The sequence below is a fragment of the Zootermopsis nevadensis genome, unplaced genomic scaffold (assembly GCF_977971745.1).
Source record: "Zootermopsis nevadensis isolate Lab colony 2312 unplaced genomic scaffold, Znev_1.0 Znev_ptg000012l, whole genome shotgun sequence".
NCBI classification, from domain to species: Eukaryota; Metazoa; Arthropoda; class Insecta; order Blattodea; family Termopsidae; genus Zootermopsis; species Zootermopsis nevadensis.
Window position 1 is genome coordinate 13,381,920 of NW_028259144.1, and position 22,928 is coordinate 13,404,847.

Consider the following 22,928-nt stretch of genomic DNA (forward strand, 5'->3'; position numbering starts at 1 on the left):
CAGATACTGTGACCAAAGAGAGGAAGCCATTCTAGCAGGACCTATTAATAAGTGGAGAACTGGATAAAGTAGGACCATGCAGACTGCACCGAGCGAAGATCCTTCACTTCCGGAACATGCACTAAAACATCGACTTTGCTTAAATTCTATCGGAGATGTTTTGGGGATGGTAACTGGTACTTGATCGAAGACCACTTCCGCTGAGAAACTTTATTTCCCGCTTATATCTTAATTGCATCATGCTTGTGTTTCAATACAATACTTTTATTTTCCGTCGTTTACACAAGCTTATTGTTAAAATCATATAAAATTTCACATAAAATTGTTACATTTTAAAATTGACGACATGTTTCGATATACAATCTTATCATCGTCAGGTCTATCAAAATTAAAATTAAAATCTGGTGTATCTGTTGCTCTGCTTATATTGTTTTTGTTTTTACTCGTTTTTACTACATCTCCAGGCTTCTTCGATTTTATTTTTGGAGACGCGCCTGGGTGCCTATATCTGCAAAATCAATTTTAATTTTCATATCGTGATAAGGCTACCGAAATAGGAAATGGAATAATATTACTCTAATTTATAATATTTTAAGGAATTATTCAAATATATCGTATTACAAGCAAAATGAATGCAATCACAAAATATAAAGTATTATAACATACCGGGTTGTGTATGAGGTGCGTGTCCGTTGTTATTGAATGGCAGACAGTAACTGAGTTGTGAGTATCGTGTATGGCTATATATATATATTGGGTGAAAGTTGTTTAGGGGGTTGGGTCAATGGACTGTAGAATGTTAAATATCGGATTGTTCGTGTAAATGTTGCTGTCGTTTAATGCAAGGTTCTGTTTATGTGTTCTTTGTATATGATATTTCTCTATGGTGTCTCTATGTCGTTTATTTTGTATTATTTTTATAATGTCCAATGTATGTTCTATTTTGTTGTATGAATGTCCTGTGTTTAATATATGCTTTGCATATGCTGAATGGTCTTTATTATGTTTTATTGCTGTAATATGTTCTTTATATCTTTGATTAAAGGTGCGTCCAGTTTGGCCTATATAGGTTAACGGGCAATCATTGCATTTCAACCTATATATGCCTGGTTTTTCGTATTGATTTGTTGTATCTATTTGTGGTTTTTGTTTCAAGATGTTTTTTATAGTGTTTTTTGTTCTAAATGCTATTTTTATGTTATTTGTTTTAAATGTTTTTGTTATATATTTGGTTTCTTTTCCTATATATGTGAATGTGGCCCATTTGTTTTGTTTATTTTCGTTTCCGTCTTCATTTATGTTGTTTATATTGTTTATTTTATTTTTGGGTTTTACTTCATGATTATTATATCCGTTTTCTATTAGAATTTGTTTTATTGTGTTACATTCAATTTGTTTGTTTACTGTGGTTATGGGATATGTATTTTTCCTGTTTATTAAGTAGTTAATAGCCATCTGTTTATGTTCATTCGGATGGCATGAAGAGGCATGTATTATGGTGCTTGTATTTGTGGGCTTTCTGTATATTTTGAATTCGAAGTTATTTTCGTTTCGTATTATAGTTAGATCTAAATAATTTAATTTGTTATTTTGTTCTTTTTCTAAAGTGAATTGTATATTTTGATTTATGTTGTTAAATTCATTTAAAACATTTTTTATGTCTGTATTTTTTCCATCAAAAATCATGAGTATATCGTCAACATATCTACTATAGTATTTAATTTGATATTTATTTAATATATTTACTATGTAATCATGTTCGAGATATTGTAAGAATATTTCAGATAATATGCTCGAGGTGGGAGCTCCCATAGGTAATCCTGTTTCTTGTTTCCAATATTCATTGTTGAATTGGAAATAATTTTGGTTAATAATAATGTTAGTTATGTTTGTAATTTCATTTATTAGATCTGTATTTATATTATGTCTATTTAGAATATCTCTTACAACATCTCGTAGCATGCTTGTTGGAATATTTGTATACATATTATTGATGTCAAAAGAACAAATTTGTATATTTTTATTATTATGAAAATTTAGTTGTTGGATTTCATTTATTAATTTTATAGAATTTGTTATATTAAAGGTATTTGGTAAATTACAATATTCTTTTAAAATGTTTTGCATTTTTATTGCTATTTTATATGCAGGGGCTGATGTCCAATTTATTAATGGTCTGATAGAGTATGGGTTCTTATGTAGTTTAATTTGTCCTGTGATGATTGGTGCGGTGGCGCTATGATTATAGTATTGTGTTTTGGGATGGTTAAAAATGTTATTACACTTTTGGGTTATTTTTTGTATTTCCTTTTGATATTTTAGTGTTGGGTTTTGTGTTAGTTGTGTGAATTCTATAATTTGTAATTTCATTTATTAGATCTGTATTTATATTCTGTCTATATAGAATTCACACAACTAACACAAAACCCAACACTAAAATATCAAAAGGAAATACAAAAAATAACCCAAAAGTGTAATAACATTTTTAACCATCCCAAAACACAATACTATAATCATAGCGCCACCGCACCAATCATCACAGGACAAATTAAACTACATAAGAACCCATACTCTATCAGACCATTAATAAATTGGACATCAGCCCCTGCATATAAAATAGCAATAAAAATGCAAAACATTTTAAAAGAATATTGTAATTTACCAAATACCTTTAATATAACAAATTCTATAAAATTAATAAATGAAATCCAACAACTAAATTTTCATAATAATAAAAATATACAAATTTGTTCTTTTGACATCAATAATATGTATACAAATATTCCAACAAGCATGCTACGAGATGTTGTAAGAGATATTCTAAATAGACATAATATAAATACAGATCTAATAAATGAAATTACAAACATAACTAACATTATTATTAACCAAAATTATTTCCAATTCAACAATGAATATTGGAAACAAGAAACAGGATTACCTATGGGAGCTCCCACCTCGAGCATATTATCTGAAATATTCTTACAATATCTCGAACATGATTACATAGTAAATATATTAAATAAATATCAAATTAAATACTATAGTAGATATGTTGACGATATACTCATGATTTTTGATGGAAAAAATACAGACATAAAAAATGTTTTAAATGAATTTAACAACATAAATCAAAATATACAATTCACTTTAGAAAAAGAACAAAATAACAAATTAAATTATTTAGATCTAACTATAATACGAAACGAAAATAACTTCGAATTCAAAATATACAGAAAGCCCACAAATACAAGCACCATAATACATGCCTCTTCATGCCATCCGAATGAACATAAACAGATGGCTATTAACTACTTAATAAACAGGAAAAATACATATCCCATAACCACAGTAAACAAACAAATTGAATGTAACACAATAAAACAAATTCTAATAGAAAACGGATATAATAATCATGAAGTAAAACCCAAAAATAAAATAAACAATATAAACAACATAAATGAAGACGGAAACGAAAATAAACAAAACAAATGGGCCACATTCACATATATAGGAAAAGAAACCAAATATATAACAAAAACATTTAAAACAAATAACATAAAAATAGCATTTAGAACAAAAAACACTATAAAAAACATCTTGAAACAAAAACCACAAATAGATACAACAAATCAATACGAAAAACCAGGCATATATAGGTTGAAATGCAATGATTGCCCGTTAACCTATATAGGCCAAACTGGACGCACCTTTAATCAAAGATATAAAGAACATATTACAGCAATAAAACATAATAAAGACTATTCAGCATATGCAAAGCATATATTAAACACAGGACATTCATACAACAAAATAGAACATACATTGGACATTATAAAAATAATACAAAATAAACGACATAGAGACACCATAGAGAAATATCATATACAAAGAACACATAAACAGAACCTTGCATTAAACGACAGCAACATTTACACGAACAATCCGATATTTAACATTCTACAGTCCATTGACCCAACCCCCTAAACAACTTTCACCCAATATATATATATATATAGCCATACACGATACTCACAACTCAGTTACTGTCTGCCATTCAATAACAACGGACACGCACCTCATACACAACCCGGTATGTTATAATACTTTATATTTTGTGATTGCATTCATTTTGCTTGTAATACGATATATTTGAATAATTCCTTAAAATATTATAAATTAGAGTAATATTATTCCATTTCCTATTTCGGTAGCCTTATCACGATATGAAAATTAAAATTGATTTTGCAGATATAGGCACCCAGGCGCGTCTCCAAAAATAAAATCGAAGAAGCCTGGAGATGTAGTAAAAACGAGTAAAAACAAAAACAATATAAGCAGAGCAACAGATACACCAGATTTTAATTTTAATTTTGATAGACCTGACGATGATAAGATTGTATATCGAAACATGTCGTCAATTTTAAAATGTAACAATTTTATGTGAAATTTTATATGATTTTAACAATAAGCTTGTGTAAACGACGGAAAATAAAAGTATTTTATTTCCCGGTTATTGAATTCCTTCACACACGACTTTAAAATACAGAGTGTCCTCGAAATGCAGCAAACCTCTATGGGAATATTCAGTGAAACAAAGAGATAATAAAGTTTATAAGATGCAAATCGTGCCAAATGAAGTTATGCTCACATTAGGCCCTGTGTAGGCAATTGTGCATATAGTGACCTGTCGACACCCGACCGATTAGTGTCCATCATTCTGACCCATTTAACCTCCTATCCAAAACACAACGGGGGTTTCTTTTATCGAAGGCAAAGCAGCGGCACTGTGAAGTGATCACTCTCCTACATGTGCTGTTAAGGTTAAGAGTGCATGGAACTATACCTCCACGCCCCCATGTGTCTTCATGGCGCGGTGCCTAATGAAGAACAAGGTCAGCGTGTTTACGTATTATGATATGAAATATCAGAAAGAATTAACGAAAGTAAAGAAGAAGGAGAAAAAGAAAGAACAAAGTAGAGAAGGAACGAAATGAAGCAACCACGATCCTTATCAAAGGGCTGTTTGATATGTGACAGGCTGTAATTTATTAGGTCTACAGGTAGGTGTTTAATCTCTGTTACGTGGCAGTAGAGCACTAAATGAATGGGTCAGAAGGAAGGGTTTCAGGAGATGTGAGACGAACCGATCGAAAACTATAAGCTTATTTAATTTTCTTGGACTGACTGACAAACCAACAGATTCCGTCAGGATAATACGTCTCAGGGCAGAGATTAGAATCTGCCCCCCCCCCCCCCCCCCCCGGAAACCCGGAATGTGGAGTAGCTGTTCTAACCAATCGACCACGACAATCACCGTCTATCTAGAGGCTGGATGTTTCCATGTAGTAACCCCGTTCCCTTTTCGATTTCTTCCATTCAACGGCTTCACACCCTTGACAAATGTCATCAGTCTTGATATAATTCGATATGTCAAAACTGTTCAGTAACTGAGGAGGTTGCAGACTTGAAGGCAGATGTGTGTGTTACTGGCATGATCTTATTTATTTATAGTTTGTTTAACGATGCTTTTCCTGTGGCTCAGATAATACAGCGTCGAATGAAGGAATGACAGTGAATAATGAATTGGAAAGGATAATCTCGGAAACGGGGCAACAGAATGAAATAGATAAGGATAAGACGAAGGCCTACTGGAAAGAAATAAGCAAACAAAGAAATGAAGAAGAAAGTAAGCAAAGTCAGATATAACAAAAGGAAAACGATGGAGCAGGAAGAAATCAATTACAGTCCATCCTAAACGTTTTAGGAAGCCATGTTTCAGTCATTGTAACTGTTGTTATTGTGGGGAGAGCAACAGCCCATGCGTCGGCGCTGGTGTTAGGGCAGAGGGCTCGCGGTCGTCTCTCTAGCACGCTCAGTGGCTGCCAGCAGTTCGCAGCGTCCCGACGGCTCCACGTCCACGCACGGCGACGCTCCAGTAACGCCAGTTGATCGGCGCAGCCGGAGTGAACGCGCTTCGTGCAGGTAGGGACGCGAGAGACACGACAAGTGCCCTCATTACGTGCAATTTGTCCCAATCATACACCAAATTTTGTCGTGTCTTGTTCTGTCGGCGTTATAGGCCTAAGGGAGAACACCATAAACAGGGAAACTGTTGTTACAAAACCTGAGTAAGTCTCTTAGCAACACGAGTCAAACTTGTCATGTAGTGAGATGCAAGTTTGTTGGAAAATGTCATAATTATTCAGGCAGAACGAAAAGGGAAGCTTTACAGACAATTTTATGGGAAAAATGTCCGGTTCGGTAGCGTGGATAAACATCTGAAAAACAACAGCCTGTTACCCTGTTCCTGTAAAATTTAATTCTTGATATCACAACAATAATTATGAGCGTGGAATTACGCCCATGAGTCCCCCTGACGCTCAGCATGACAAGAAACCGCTTTCCTAAACGTCATAAATGACTAATATTTGTAACGGTGAAACGGAGTGCTTTTCACTAGCTTTGGACCGAATTCTTAAACGATATTTATGGTACTGTACATCAGCGTGATCGAATTGCTTCTTCCGTTATTATGAAATGCCTTGTCTATATTAGGTTGCCGCGTGTTTTATAGAGTTAAAAGACGCCATATACTCGTAATTATTTAAGCACATCTCCTGACAAACTCCAAATGTTGCTTTTATGCTGCTACAAACTGTTGGCTGGAATATGTTTTGCAGCGCAGACCTGGACATGATGTCATGTTAGGGTATTTAACGCTGTATTAACTGCACAAGTTATTCTCGAATATGATAAGGTATTACGTACGGCGAACTGAAAGCTTGTGGAGGAAACTGTCGTGGCCTGTTTGAGTGCATTAACTTCATGACTTATCAGGAGAAAAGCCTGGTGATCTGCAGTTAGTGATACGTTTACTGCGTATGCCGAAGTTCCGCTGTTTTAGCGGCACTTTTCCTTGTCCGTGATTTCGCTTCACAGTGTATTGGTGAATACTAGTGACTGATTTTACAGTTAAATTCGTACTCAAACTATCCTGTGAAAGATTAACATTAAAATTCTCGTCCGACAGCAGAAATTATAAATGGCAAGGTAACATTCGGTTTATTTAACGACGATGTCGGGCGTAGGTGGGATGATGGAACTCAAAGGGATGTATTATGTAGGCCTATTGGATCCGTTGGCTCAGGACAAGGGCCACTCCCGGGCTCTTTGTCTCACGGCAACGAGCCTTTGGCTTCCACAGCGATATGCAATTCCCTGACCACATTATCTGCCACCTGCTTTTCAAGAACCCTGCTCCATGGAGTGAAATGGTAAAAGAAACTCCTTAAAATCCTTTTCAAATCGTGTTGAAAGTAAAAATACAAAACAGTATTAAGTTTTCAGTCCGCTTATAACAAGGCGCTGATTATCTGCACGAAAATATCCCACATACCTGCAAGGGTTGGTACTAGGAACAGCGTTTCCTTAACTTCGATAAAAGTAATTAAACTGTACTCTGTATAGGATTTGAGGTTTTCACGGCGGTGAGTTTGAAGATGGCTGTCTTCTGGATTCTTACGCCGTGTATTCTGGTAGAAGTACATCCAGGTCCTTGCTGCCTCCATCATCTGGGCGATGATTCAGAATACACGGCGCAAGCATTCAGAAGACAGCAATCTTCAAACTGTATCCTCCTTCAATATGACGCTCTAGTTATCAAAAATATATTTTTGACCTTCAGACTACATATAAATTTTTATGAAACTACAAAATGATTTCAGTGTTTTAAATTTTGAGAGCTTGTTTTAATCTATCCTCCAAATCGTTGCTCTCTCCTATCATATTTAGGTCCATTATGCAAATTCGCAAAGCGGTCGTTCGGAAGATTAAGAAGTAGATGAGAGGAGAGCAAGAAGATCTGGAGGAAGGAAATTGATCTTGAGGATTGGAAATGGCTCAGAATCATTACCGTGCTATTCACAATGTTGCTTAAATTAGTTACACTGCTAAACATTTAATTATACATTACGAGTGTGGCAATACGGAAAACAGAAGATGTTGCACAGAGGAGCGGTACTCAGACTGCATCCCATTCTACGGTAAAGTCAAAGTAAAATTAAAAGTAATACTGTTCTGTGCCTACCAGATCATGCAGACGTGCGAAGGCGTAGAGGTATAGCTCCACGCATTCTTAATCTCGGTACTAGATACTGGTGAGTCACACACAGTACAAATGTTAGTGTTGCTAGTACGTGTTGACATGTTAGAATTTTTTGTGATAATGCAGTATAAGGGACGTCATATCACACACTACGAACATTTAGATATCAAAAATTATGCTCCATGGCTTATAACAAATAGCACATATCCATTCGGAACTCGGCTCTGCCCTACGAATTCAGAAAGGAGAAGAATTCTGTAAGATTTGAGGTTTTCACAGCGGTGAGTATGAAGATTTCTGTCTTCTGGGTTGTTGCGCTGTGTAGTCTGGTCGATGTTTACCAACGTTTCAGAGGTCATACTGCCTCCGTCATCAGGGTCATTCATCGCCCTGATGACAGAGACAGTATGATCTCTGAAACGTTGGTAAGACAAATCAGATAAGTAAGTCAGACTGTCAAGAAGTCCCCTTTCTTTTATGGAATCCAAAAGTTTACTACCGTATTCACAAGAGCCCGCCATAGTCTATACCCTGATCCAGATCAATCCACTCCATACCCTCAGATCCTATTTCTGGAAGATCCATTTTTTATAATATCTACCCGCCTTAGTCTCCGTCTTCAGGCAGGGTTGTCCTTAGGGAGAGGCGAAAGCGACGGTCGCTCGCGGCCCTCCGCTACAGAGGGGCCCGGCTCATCAGCATTACTATTTCGTGCACAGCGACAGCTCAAAAACCCAAGATTTAAAAAAGTAGCATTAAGCATATTAAAAGAAATATATTGTTGCAATTACAGAACAGAGTAAAATATACTCTTTAATAAAAAGGAGTCTAACGCCAGTACTATTAAACTTGTACGTTACCGGCTTTGTTTTTAAATCTTAAGGAAGGGCACGCATAGACTACTTCGCCTCCGGGCCCCGCGCCTCTCTAGGTACGGCCCCGTCTTCAGAGTTTCCGACTAAATTTTGTGTGTATCTGTATAGACGTTTTACTTATACTCTGAAGAAAACAGCAATATGTTCCTCTGAAATATATATAATCACCTACACGTCTAGATGGCGTCATAACTCAGATCACAATCCAATTATATGAAGTAATATATAAACGAGTATAATAATCGCTTATTACGCGTTAGACTCGGCGAATCGGAAGCGGTTCGTAGACTACCGACTGCGAAACGCTACACCAGAACACGTCTCGTTTTATTGAGGTTAAAATGAACATCCAAAGCACTCGTTAATAACGTCGAAGAATTATGTCCTGTAATTTCAACATTACAGGAGGCCTGTTGCACGTGTCAATAAATGTGTTCATGTTAATACTCTGAAGCACGAAGCTCATCTACGTAACACTTAAACATCATTTTCCTGCCTTGCAGAAAACACAAAATACCTCCGATATAAATATCAGTTGCGTAATTCTGTTTAAGGAAAAATCACTGTTTATTCCTGGAATCATAAGCAACCCACAAGTACAGTCTGTGGGGAAAATGAAGAGATTCTAATGTTACAGAGGATGATGCTTTAGAGGGTTACGTCAACACCAAGTTATAGTCTCACTTTGCAATGTTCTATTATTTGTTATATGTCGAGCAAAAATATTATATTTCGGTATGTAATATCAAAGTATTATGATCAAACAGAACGAAATCTTGACACTACCACTCATGTCATGTTACTGGGCAGAATTTAGAATCATAGAAAGCGTTTTAGTAATGACATAAAAATAAACAAATAAGGCTGTCCCACTATACGCCATTCAGGCACTTGGGGGGAGGGGAGAGAGGTCGTTTTGCTCGTACCAATTCTTAACCTCGGCACTAGGGTGGGGTGAGTGGTCAGCGTCACAAACAACAACTTCTTGATATTACTTATACATTTACACCGGATGTATGAAAAACAATGGCATAACTAAAAGAACACGATAAAATATAAATTTGCATAGGAAATAACTTGTGATACGTTGGATTTTGAGAGTCACGTATGAACGTGTGATTTAAAATATGGAATAAAGTTCTAGTTTTTTTTAATGAACTGGAATGAAACGTGGGTTACTTATCTAGTACTGTTTTTCATATTTACGTATCTGCATATACCAGCAGGTTATATTAAGATTTATCTTGAAATCCACATCAACATTTCAACTACATCCGCATAGCTTCTTTCACACGTGGTGGCATCCTTTGCAAACAAAGTTCACCACAAGACGGAGTATGATTGAGTACTTATTGATGTGCTGACGTATTCACGTAGAGGACAGGAAGGGGAGAGACAGAAGAGGATAAATGCCTAGGGTGGCAGAAAATTTTAACAGCTCAAATAGTGCCAACATATAAAGGACAAGAGCTCGAGGAGAAGTGGAACAGTGCACTTCTTACGAGGGGAAATGTCTGGTGATTATGTGGTGGCAGTTGCCTCAAATGAAGCGAATTTTGCAACGTGACAGCAGGAATTAGCTTAAGCAGTTACCTGGCTGTTATGCATGCCTTTTTCTTGAACCCAGAATCAATAATAATAATTAAATAAGTGTTTTTCCTGTTGGATAACCTGCGCAAGCTCTAAATGCTCATCACTGTTTGGATACCTGGTAATGGTTTAATGCATCAAACGATCACTATACAGCACTAGGGAAAATAGAAGGTAAGAAAAGATACACTGGGAATAAAATACAGAATCTGTATTTAATAAGCGGTAAGAATTATTAATTGCTTATTTCTTGTAGTAGGCTATATGTGTCAATTAAGAAACAGAAAGTAAAACTAAGAAATTAATATAAGTAAACTATACTGAATCTGTAAATAATAACAATATAGTTTATAGAAATAACAAGAATCTTCTTTTATTTTTAATGGGCGTTACACCATTACGTACATAATGTATTTAGCATTAAATAAGACACGTATTATTTCAATTACTAAGCGAAAACTTGCCCCATCAATCGACAGTTATCGAAAGGTTTCGACAGCCCCGCTACAATGAATTCGTGAAATGGCGCACACAGACAATAGGTGAGGAGGTTGTACTCCCTGTAGGCTTAAGTCCAGTTTTATCACTTCATTTAATTGAGCTTAATAAACACAGACTCAGTCATACATATCTCAGAAGTTGACACTATTAAAAATGCAGTAGTCACTACCATCCATATTTTGCGAGAGTACTATTTGTTTCTCAGCAGAAAAGTTTTGACCTTGGCAGTTGGAACCCACGCGGAAGACCCATGGCAGTAAATCTGGGACTAGAAATCTGTCGGTTAAAACATATTTGTTAATACACTACATTATGTAGACTTCAAACCTTATACTTTTGACAAGGTCCTATATTCCTGTCACAACGTTCATCCTCTCTACCAGGACAAAGATTTTCTCCTGGGTAACAGACAACAGAGCTGTCTAGTTTCAGAGGCCCTTGAAATCAAGAGTCATACATTATATATATTTTTCTTGAAATTCGTTAAAAATATTCCTGCCACCTGTGAACCTATTTTATGTTTTCCCTTTATATATATATATATATATATATATATATATATATATATATACAACTTATTTTGCAACTGATTTGTCATTCTAGCCCATTTATTTGTACAATCACAACTTAGCTAACAAGTGTAGATCATTATCGTATTGCAGTCTGAAACTTATATATTCACACTAGGATTTCTTCAAAGTTTTTTATGCTCTATGTATCCTTCTGCTTCAATATATCAACTGCTTGTATATGGCACACTTAACTTGAAAAATCTGCATTTTACAGTAGGGTCTTAAAGCACTTGTACATAATGCTACAGAAGAAGTATATTAATGAGCTTGTAATAATTAGTAACAATTCCGCGTGCCTGGTTACAAGTGATCTCGAGCCGGATCTGGCCAGCTGGCCGCTTATTGTATCCAAACGTTCTTCCCAGTTCATGTGACTCATATATCGTATGGTTGCGAAACATCAGTGGATTGCAGTCGAAACAGTTTGCTTATTAGATAACGGGTGGAGCATATTTTACAGAAATCATCTGATGAATTTGACGTAATTAACTGCATGCAACAAATTTCTTATTTAGAAACTTACAGTCTACCGGCCTGTAAAGATACTATCTGGAATTTCATCACCGTGTTCACAACAGCCCGAAACCAGTCTGAGCGAGATTAATTCAGTCCACAACCTCATATAAAGATGCGTTTCTTCCAAGCTGTGTGAGGTTAAGGCATTAAGGCTCTTTTTATGTTCCTGGTTCGTACATTCTGGACTACGTCTACGTTTAGGAAATTACCTCTACCTCCTTTATTAGGTGTCAGGATGAGATAAAAAAATCTCACTCTCTCGTGCGCCTATCGTACGCTATGAAATCCTGAACTGCAATAATATTATACATTATAACGGCGTTGGTCACCAATGTTCGACACTAGATCGAAAAAAGGGCCAGAATTAATATGATTGATTGTCTCCTGTCACCTAAGGAAACAAATAGACTAAATGTTAAAAAAGTAGCGATTATAAATGTGTGACGATAAATACATTTCAAAAGATTAATCATAAACATTTTATTATACCATCGTCAGAAACCTTATTTCAAAGTTTATGGCGTATAAGAAATTCAGGTTATTGATAAGTCTTCCTTGAAGATAAAACTTACATTTTATGACAATTAGATTAAAAGAACTGAGAAATTCCGGTATGTGGTTTTATTTTGCCCTTTATTCAAATTATAACGGCGTTGGTCACCAATGTTCGACACTAGATCGAAAAAAGGGCCAGAATTAATATGATTGATTGTCTCCTGTCACCTAAGGAAACAAATAGACTAAATGTTAAAAAAGTAGCGATTATAAATGTGTGACGATAAATACATTTCAAAAGATTAATCATAAACATTTTATTATACCATCGTCAGAAACCTTATTTCAAAGTTTATGGCGTATAAGAAATTCAGGTTATTGATAAGTCTTCCTTGAAGATAAAACTTACATTTTATGACAATTAGATTAAAAGAACTGAGAAATTCCGGTATGTGGTTTTATTTTGCCCTTTATTCAAATGATGAGCTCGAAGATGACATCGCACTGGGAAAAATATGATATAATAAACTAATAATTTCTCCGTTTTACGGGATTTCGGTTTAAAGCGGGTGAATGATAACGTAGCGTTAACGCAGACGTCTCTTAAACTGTTAACAAAACAATTTAGAACTATCTATAACTGTTTATCATCTGAAAGTTCAAAGTTTTTATGGACAATTAGCTCTTCACTTAAGTGTTCTTCATTAGCACATCTACCGAATTAATGGAAAAATGATCGTGATTAATTTCACAGTCTGAAGACCTTTAGCCATAGTTTTAAGTGAGTTTGGGGTCTGTAGAACAAGCTGGGGGTTGGAGGGTTGTTCTGTTGAGTGTTTGGAAGTTTGAGTGGCTTCCTGTGGTCCAGTTTCATTAAGCTCGAAGTAATTCGCCATGTTATACATAGGCTTATTCTAAATTACATGTTCCATGCTCAAATTCTATGTCTAACAATTATTTCCTTGCAGTAGAAAATTCGTAACTAACTTAATGTTGATCTGAGGCTCTTACATGATATTAGCACACGACTAAAACCAGATTGAAATTTACATTTTGTTTATGTTCTACATTTCTAAACTGTTATTCTATTCAAAGACGATAATAATTTACATTCATAATTAACAATTTCATAATTTGTTATCGAATTACCTCACTCATGAAAATAACATTAAGATAAAAGTGGCCAACAGAATAGAAGAAAAACATGAGAATTGAGTTGTGCGTAGTTCTATGAATTTACATGGGCCACTACTATATACATACATTTAATATCTCGATATTAAAGCAAACCAGATCATAGAAAATGTTCTTTTAGTCAAATAAAGACAGTGCACTTTGTGGAATACGAGGCGCGTCCACAAAATAAGTTTCCCACTCGTCCCACAGCTAGCAAACTTTATATTGCGCGAAGCGACTGTGCGTACGTGATAGAGCAATGACGTAGCATGGCGCATGCACTAACGGTACTTCCCGCGTTCTCACAGTAGCATCGTTGCAGCCGTTGAAGATGGAGGTTCTTATTCCAACTCCCGCCGACTGTGAAGTGCGGTCAGTGATAACGCTAGGCCGCACACGGCTCGACGGACAGCAAGTCTCCTGCAGGAGTTCAGCTGGGAGGTGTTTAATCATTCACCCTACAGCCCGGACCTCGCTCCCAGTGATTTCCGTCTTTTCCTACACCTCAAGAAATTCCTGTCCGGTCAGCGTCAGCGTTTTGAGAATGACAGAGAGGCGGAGATGGTTGTCACACAGTGGTTCCAATCCCAGGCGGCAGACTTCTACGACACAGGTATTCAAAAGTTGGTCCCACGGTATGACAAATGTCTCAATTCCGGTGGCGAATATGTTGAAAAATAGCTGGACACTTGCTGTATCTGTTGCAATAAAGATTTCCATGAAATTGTGTTTTGTTTCTGTAAACGGCCCCAGGGAAACTTACTTTATGGACGAGCCTCGTATTTGTGGCAGCGAAATGGATGAAGCTTTGGAATGCATCTGCCACACTTTACAGGAATTTTCTACCACGAATACGGAGGCAAAACGTAATTATGACTAACATTAGTTTTTCTTCCATATGTTGTTCTTTTCAATCCTACACCTCGTTCGCGACTGTCGGCTTAAAATCAACAACAATATTTAGAATCCTTTCAGAAAAGGACTTTTGTTCTTTGTCTGGTTTGTCGTCACCAAATATTACGTAAGTCCATAGAAACGCTGTCTACTTCTTTGAGTTCGTACATCGTCGTTCCATCCAAAACATTACGTATCAACTGGCGTTTCTTAACGAAGCTTTGTATAAATATGCCACTGCAGGCGTGCTACCTGTATGCTTTTTAATTTTCAGATATTAGCATGGCGGATATACGAACTTCCCAAGTGTAGGTGTTGCTTCATAAACGTTCATGATATTTTGTGCCGTAAAAGATTTTCGTAAAATATGCTACTTCTGTCAAGGAAATCTTTTACAGAGTACTAACTATGGCGACCTACACCAACCCTTATATCTCCATTTAGTAGCGAGATTTAAATCCTACCCAATGGCTTCCACAGAACGTAATCTCTGTTCTCTCTGCACCAGGCGGACGCAGACAATACAGAACTCTGTCTGATAATATTTACACACTTAATCTTTTTGACATATTACCATTGGTATAATAAACAGATAACCTCACTCCTTCCACAACACATGCTGAAATATATTTCCTTCACGTGGAAGTGTCTGCAGCTATGTAAGTGGCAAATGCAATCGATCCGATATCTCTCGCATCTGAACCTAGTTTCAAATGGAAGAGTTCTCGGTATCGCCCTTTCTTAACACTTTCATGCCACACTTAGTTATACTATAAGAACAGAAAAAAAGAGACATGAAATACCTTTTGAGATGGATCGTACTTCACAAAAGTTTTCTGTTGTAAACAACTTCAACGATTCTGCAATATAGGGAATCTTTTTTACAAATCTCAATACATCTATGTCTCCAAAAGTAGTAAAATAATGTATTTCGGTTTTAAATCATCAACCAAATTTAATATTACGGTTGTAACTAATAATGACTTAGGACTCCATTTTTCCTTAAAATGTCGCAGAGTATATGATAAGGCTAGCAATACATATAAATTAACATTTATGCAATTAATTATAAATTTCTAAGAGTATTTTCCACCAATACAAATTTTAACGTCAACAACTCAAATAAACGCAAAGTTTCACACAAGCACCAAGTTTGTAATTTGTGATCGAAGTTACGGTTCCATATGCAATTGTGGGAAGCGATATTGCTTTATAATAGTGTCTGCATCGATCTATTGTTTTATATTTCATGTTCGTATTGATTTGTTCATCGTCGGTTAAAGAAAGTTGGACTTAACAAAGTGGTGGCAGTTTTTATAAGTGGAAAAGTAAAACTTGTGTTATGGAGAACAAACATGTTCAGTTCAATGAGTTAGAATCACATTTTTATAAGATCGAAGAGATTGGACGAAAATATACAGAACCAGGTGAATATTTATTTCAGCAAATAGAAGAATAGAGCAACAGACCTTGATCGAAGAACGGAGCTCATAAGAGGCGATGCATTCTGGCTCACAAGCATGCGCTACACAGAGTGCTGCCCCGTGTAGCTTTAATAATTCAAACCATTTTAATCTTCCACCACAACTGCTACTTCCTTCGTAAGTAAAACAATCCTGCTGTCTTAGAAATCACGACAAGTGGTTGGAAATGCTAAGCATGTTCAAAATTCAGGATTTGAGGTTTCCACGGCGGTGAGTATGAAGATGGCTGTCTTCTGAGTTGTTGTGCCGTGTAGTCTGGTAGAAGTTTAACGACGTTTCAGAGGTCCTTGCTGCCTCCATTATCAGGGTGTTCAGATTCAAAATGTCTGCAATATATAATGCAAACTTGTGCTCCAGGGTCTTTTTTGAAAAAAGACACTAGGACTTTTAATGAAGAGTGACATCGAAGGAGATAAACCTGTATCAAAGAATCTATTTTGTTACAGTAAATTATTGATGGCGTAATGTGAAAATGAAAAAGTTGTAGACATTTACTTAATAGAAGTAAAGAATGTGTGTACTTCATAAAGGTACAAAATGGCGTACACTACCACGTTACGAGAGCTTGAATGGGGCCAGATCTTGTGCGGAATTAGGTTAAATAATGAGATTAGCTTCACACTCCGGCCGGCTTATTCCGGTACCTTTGTGTGTGTAATTTCTCAATCGATGTTAGTAATATGGTACAGTATGAATATTCTTGTTCAATAAAAGACGGAATATTTATTGATTAGCAAAGCCTATTATCGGCTTCTCAAGGTCTCTGCCCATTCAACTAATTACATTTATTAGGTATTATCTACGCTTTAGCACAAACAAAAAATGTGTTGTACGCCCGTCCATGTCTGTCTGTCTACCGCATTCCTTCGATCGATAACACCATCTTAATATCGTGAGGTGGGAAGATGACCCTCGGACGAAACACTGTTACTCAAAACGCCATCTATCAATAATCATTACAGCCATATATCAGTCGTCACATTAACTAACTGACATCAAGTCTGTCGTAAGACTAATGACATCATCGCCCGTGCTGTCATCAATCAGTGATCGCCAAAGAGAAGTTAAAGTTTATATATATTAGTCTTACCATTATAGAAATCATCTAACAATTTGGAACACATAAACGACTATAAACATGTCTAATGTGAAGACAGGGAAGCTGTGGGATATGATTGGATATCTGATCGCGCCTCGTCCCACCATGACCCCAGCACACCTTAACAGATATTCGGTTCAACACATGTGACCACTACTCATTCATGCACAGCCAGTTGTATGCTGTTTTTGGTATAAGTCACCAACATAATACTGAGTACACTGGTTGAAAATTACCATGATATTAGATCAGTTGAGGTAAAATTCAAAGAAATGGAGCTGTTAACTCTTGTGAGCGTGTTTTCACCAGCACAAACAAGGAAAGGAAGTGTGTGATTACTTCCAGGAATAAACAATGGAATGCAGCACTTTGTGGCTGAAACAGAGTAGGTACCACTTATCATCTCCGTACCCCATCTAGCACCAATTTCTCCTAGATGTAAATTCAGCAGCTTCAGTCTTAAGGGAACTGTTGAATGTAGGCAGTAGTACAAATAATACAGCTGTGTGTTTGTGCGTAAAATTACAATTTTAAACCTGTCTGAGAAGAAATGCCTACTTTGACCTAAGACGGGGGAAAAAAATAACAAAACGGTGAAAATTGCTTAATTAAGGAATTCATAAAACATATTTCTCACTAAATATTAATAAGAAGATAACCAAATTAAGAAAGAGGAGATTAGAGATAAAAAACGCTCTCAGAATTTTATTTGTAAAACCTGAATAAAAGAAATCGCTGGAAAATTATAAAATTAAATGGGAGATTAATATTAGAATGGCTCTTAATGAAGTAGTGGTGATGGTTCGTTCGTACGTACATACGTTCATATTGTTTCCAATTTCATAATTTTTCGTAACACAAGCAGAGATACACAAGGTCGAAACAAATCGGTTAAATTTTAAAAAGTGGCGTTGTTTTCCCACAAAGTACCCGAAAACGTTACCATTTTGTTGTTTTGCTGGTTTCGTAATTAAATGAAACATTTCATTGTTCTTCCAGTCTCCTTCTAATGCGAGACAGAATGCGTAGATTATAGTTTTGAACTGCACACATTTCAAATCTTAAAGAACGCAATTCTCCTGTATAAATGGTCTCACACCTGTAATTTTGATCACTCCTTATCTTTTATCATTTCACAAAAAGACTGTCACAGACATATCTGGGAGGGATTGCGGCGGAAAATATAAACGATGATGACGTTACATTAACCTAAAGTACCGAATTTATTTAACTAATTTTGTTCAATATAAGATTGCTGGAAACAGATGGTTTTTGCACGGACAGTACACTTTCCAAAGGCCTTTTTAAATCTTTTTTCGTCCTCTTTGCTACATTTACGTTACTGAAGATTTATCAATCAACCCGAGTTCTTGAAAACAGGGTCACACATCTCTAAGAAACCAATTAACTTATACGTCTTGTGTCCCACGCAGTTAAAAACAATGAGGCCACAGAGTCTTCTCTCCATTAATCACGAGGCATATTGTTGAAACTGTTACTCTGCTGAGAATCAAATCGTGGCAGCCACCACTAGAGCTAAATATAGCGAAAATTAGCTTCAATTAAGAATACATAAATGAAATCTTATTTCATAATTCAGTAAAAAAATACCAACCACAAATATAATCCGTTTACAGAAAATCAAGTAAAGAGTGTTAACTTGTTATTATAGCTTAAATCTAAAACTTCTTGACGATGGTGAAGAGTCAATTGAATAAAAATTTTCTTGGATATTATCCATCGTCTAGTAAATATAAAACGTAAAACGACGTTTCGGAGATGGGACTCTATCTCCGTCTTCAGGTTCCTACACAGTGGGCCCAACTGTGTAGGAACCTGAAGACGGAGATAGAGTCCCATCTTCGAAACGTCGTTTTACGTTTTATATTTACTAGACGATGGATAATATCCAAGAAAATTTTTATTCTATTATTATAGCTGTTCAAGCCACTTTACATGAACAGTTTACTGGTATATAACATTACATATTTGCCATAAAATAAACAGTTTAATAAACATAATTAAAACGTAAAGGTGACCGGTTCTGAATGTTAAAATCTTAATATTTTATCTGAGCTTGTTAATGTTAATTTAGGATACCTAACCCGTTCTATGAACGTCGGGTGCTTAATTCGTATTTTTGTCCTGGTGGTCGTTGGCAGGCACAGTATTGCCGACTGGCGCACTTAAGCCACCATTTTATCGTACATTATTATTGTACAATGTGCAATGAACAACTAAAATAAAAATGAACAACGAATGCTCACGGCTCAGTCAATCTCACATTCAATTCCGTGTATGCACGAATGAAGTTATTAAGAACCAATCGGTAACTTCCATTTCAAGTAATAATTTCTTTAACTGCCAATCACAACTAAGGTAAATAAATTCATTCAGAAACAAGAAGTATGTTCATAACATCTTTGTCAGGGAAAAATGACGTCATTATCTCGGGTTAATGACAGTAAATAAATAGCTTGGCCGTTACAGATTTTAATGCGCACTGTAGAGGTAAGGACTTCACACAAAACTTTAGGTAAACAATTTGAAGGAAAGAAATTATTTGGAGGATTTAGGCGTAGATCGGAGGATAATATCGATGTGTGTCTTACATTATGACGTGAAGTTACATAAAAGGCGCGAACGTTTGGTTTGCTGAGCGAGTACTAACTTCTCAAGAAGGACTCTGTTCCAGAGATTTTGACAGAGGAAATACTAGACACACACCAAATTTGGGCAGAATAGTTTAAGCGGCTGGCGTGTGTCTGGCTCAAACTTTGGTTGGGGCATCGGCGGTTTATCGTATTCTTTCTCACTTTACCCAGGGGAATATTAAATAGAACCTTCATATAGGACGCGACCACTTCAACTTCAATTCTCTCTATTTCGCTTCAAAATGACGTCTGCAGTTGACACCGCGTAGCCAAATACGAACCAAATAAGTAATGTGAAGATGCTCTATTCAGAAAACAGTCCTCAGCGTACCGCGGTTAAAGTACTCATTTCGACGTCGGCAGTTTGCCTTAATCGATTGTCTGGTGAACAAAGAATCACGTTTTTCTTCATCCTGTCTTCAGAATGAAGTACTGGGGCGCCTAGAACAACCCCAGCCGTGGGGAGAATTACAACACGATTTCACTCTTCATAATGGCTGTGAGAAACCAGAGTTCATTTGGAGGGACACGCTTCACAGAGGACGCATGCGCAGAGATTCATTTATAACTGATGTTTGTTCTGCTACCGTGAAAAATAACTACAATCACAGTGGATATAACGGACTGTCAGCTACATTCAAGTCAGTAATTCCTACATGACCATTCTGTGGCGAGCAAGGCGAAAACATAGTCTGAAATGTTTCAACTTGCAAATCCATTAGTACGCTTTATAAGTCCAGGCGCAAATAAATTAAAATTCACACTAACATAAGTTAAAAATTAGAATGTGAAACTTAATGAATATCCAGAACTTACTGAACACGAAGGCGTATTATTGTTTTCATAACAGCCCGCCACTGAACATTATCCTGAGCCAGTTGAATTCTGTCGAGACCAGTTCTATCTATACCTAGTTCCTTAGACTAAAATTTAGCACGAGGCTGCCATTTTCCTCACTTTTTCTACATTCTCCGCGCTTCTCATCCTCCTCCATTTGATTTCCCTAAACATTATTGTTGAAGAGTGCCAATCATAAAGCTCATTACAGTATTTTCTCCAACTTTCGAGTCATTTCGATGCGTCCAAATTAAAACATTTCAATGCACGTTATTCCCTTACAGTTGAGGACAAAGTAGCAGTCGTTGAATACTACATCAAATAAAATTTAACACATGTATGAGAATTATATGACACAGGATCCGTGTATTTAGTGTAGTGTCTGATATGTGCTTGTTGCAGGTGTCTGGAGGAAGGAACAGGAAATTTGTTTAAACTGTAAAATGGAACATCACGTCTTCGAAGTGAAGACTGTATCAGCAACCCTTCTGATTTTGTTAATCAACGTTGATCGCCTTGCCACTTTTGCACTGCAATCGTAAGTCACTGAGCAATATTTTAGCAAATTTCACTTGGTTTTCCTGTTTCGAAATTCAAAACTCTTTAGTCACCTTTCGAAATGTCTTCTAGTGTATTTATATGTACTTCGTCTGTGCTGAGAACCAAGTTACTTTCCAGTACAGGCCTAAGCTAATAAGCTTATTTAACTGTTACGCTTACATGGATCCTCTTGCGATGCTACGAAGCCTTACATTAAACGAGTGGAAAGACTTGAATACTTTCCCGCTTCTGAAATACGTTTTGAAGTGCTGTTTGTGTAAACTCATCCATCAAATCTATACATGTTGACCCGGGCGGTGAGTTGAGCTGTGATGTTTCATCGGTCACTGTCAGTGGCAACGGTAATGGTTTGTTGTCAGCAAGTGACCAGTTATTCACATGACAGAATTCAGGAAAACTGAGAAGTAACAGCAAAAAGTAACTAGAGTCTGAAGATTTCTGCCTTCTGGGTTGTTGCGCCGTGTAGTATGGTAGATGTTTACCAACGTTTCAGAGATCACACTGCCTCTGTCATCAGGGCGATGAAATCATCGGCGCCACAACCCAGAAGACAGAAATCTTCATATTCACCGCTGTGAAAACCTCAAAATCTTACATAACTAAAGTTTATTTTATATTTATTTAGTGTTCTGTCTGACGACAGGTCCATATGAACAGGATCCTTCCATCCTTTTCTCGGACTGGGACCTGTTCATATACGTTCTTGGCAGATGATCCAGAAGTGGTTTGCCATTGCCTTCTTCTGTGTGTGAATGGAGTAATTGTTGGGATGCCACGGAGAAACCGGGGAAGCCCCCGGAGGAAAACTCCACGGCTTTGCCCAACACAAGTTATAAATTCGGGCACCGCCGGGAATCGAACCCGAGACCCCAGGATTACAAGGCCAACGTTCTAACCGCTAGACCACCGTGGCGGTTCAACTAGAGTTTACTCTGATATAAACATTATTTGATTTCGGTCTACTCGCGTTAAGGCATTTTCAGGAACCAACCGTGTCCTTTATTATTCTGTTCTTCAATTTACATCTTACTTTATACAAATCTTCCCTCACATTCCTTAATTTTAGACTGTTAATATAGTTTAGCATTCTCTTCACTTACACGCTACTACATCGCTAATAATTCTCAGTTTCTAAATACAAATCTTGAGTCATACCAACCCACTGCTTACATTTCTTGTATAACGATTTGTAGGTTCCCTAATCCACAAATTCCATGTCACAATAAGATATTAATGAACTCTCATGTATGTTCATAAGGATGGCTTGTATAGCTGCATCTTTCTTTAAGTTGGCAAATTCTGCCGGCACTATTTTCCTTCGGAGCACATCAAACATAACCTAATATTCTTTTAAACCTTGACTCGGTCTCTTCATCACCATACTTTAACACTTGACCTCGCCCCTTCTATAAACCACTGCCCACAAACCCATCAACATAATCGATGACAACCTCCATAAATATATTAAACGACCAGATAGGGGCTTAAAATACAGCATTGCCTTATACCACTTCTTTGTTCAACAGAATATACCACTTTATCATTGATACCGTATCTCGTGTGAAGC

At 36.5% G+C, this 22,928-nt stretch overlaps 1 protein-coding gene across 1 annotated transcript in view; it reads left to right on the top strand.

Annotated features, from left to right (window-relative positions):
• Positions 1 to 21,210: 21,210 nt before the first annotated feature.
• Positions 21,211 to 22,928, top strand: part of LOC110830071 (gamma-aminobutyric acid receptor alpha-like) — a 29,341-nt gene continuing 27,623 nt past the window's right edge. Inside the window, exon 1 of the mRNA XM_087348009.1 lies at positions 21,211 to 21,338. Coding sequence (XP_087204135.1) covers positions 21,244 to 21,338 — 95 coding nt within the window. The 5' untranslated portion in view covers positions 21,211 to 21,243. The remainder of the gene's footprint in view (positions 21,339 to 22,928) is intronic.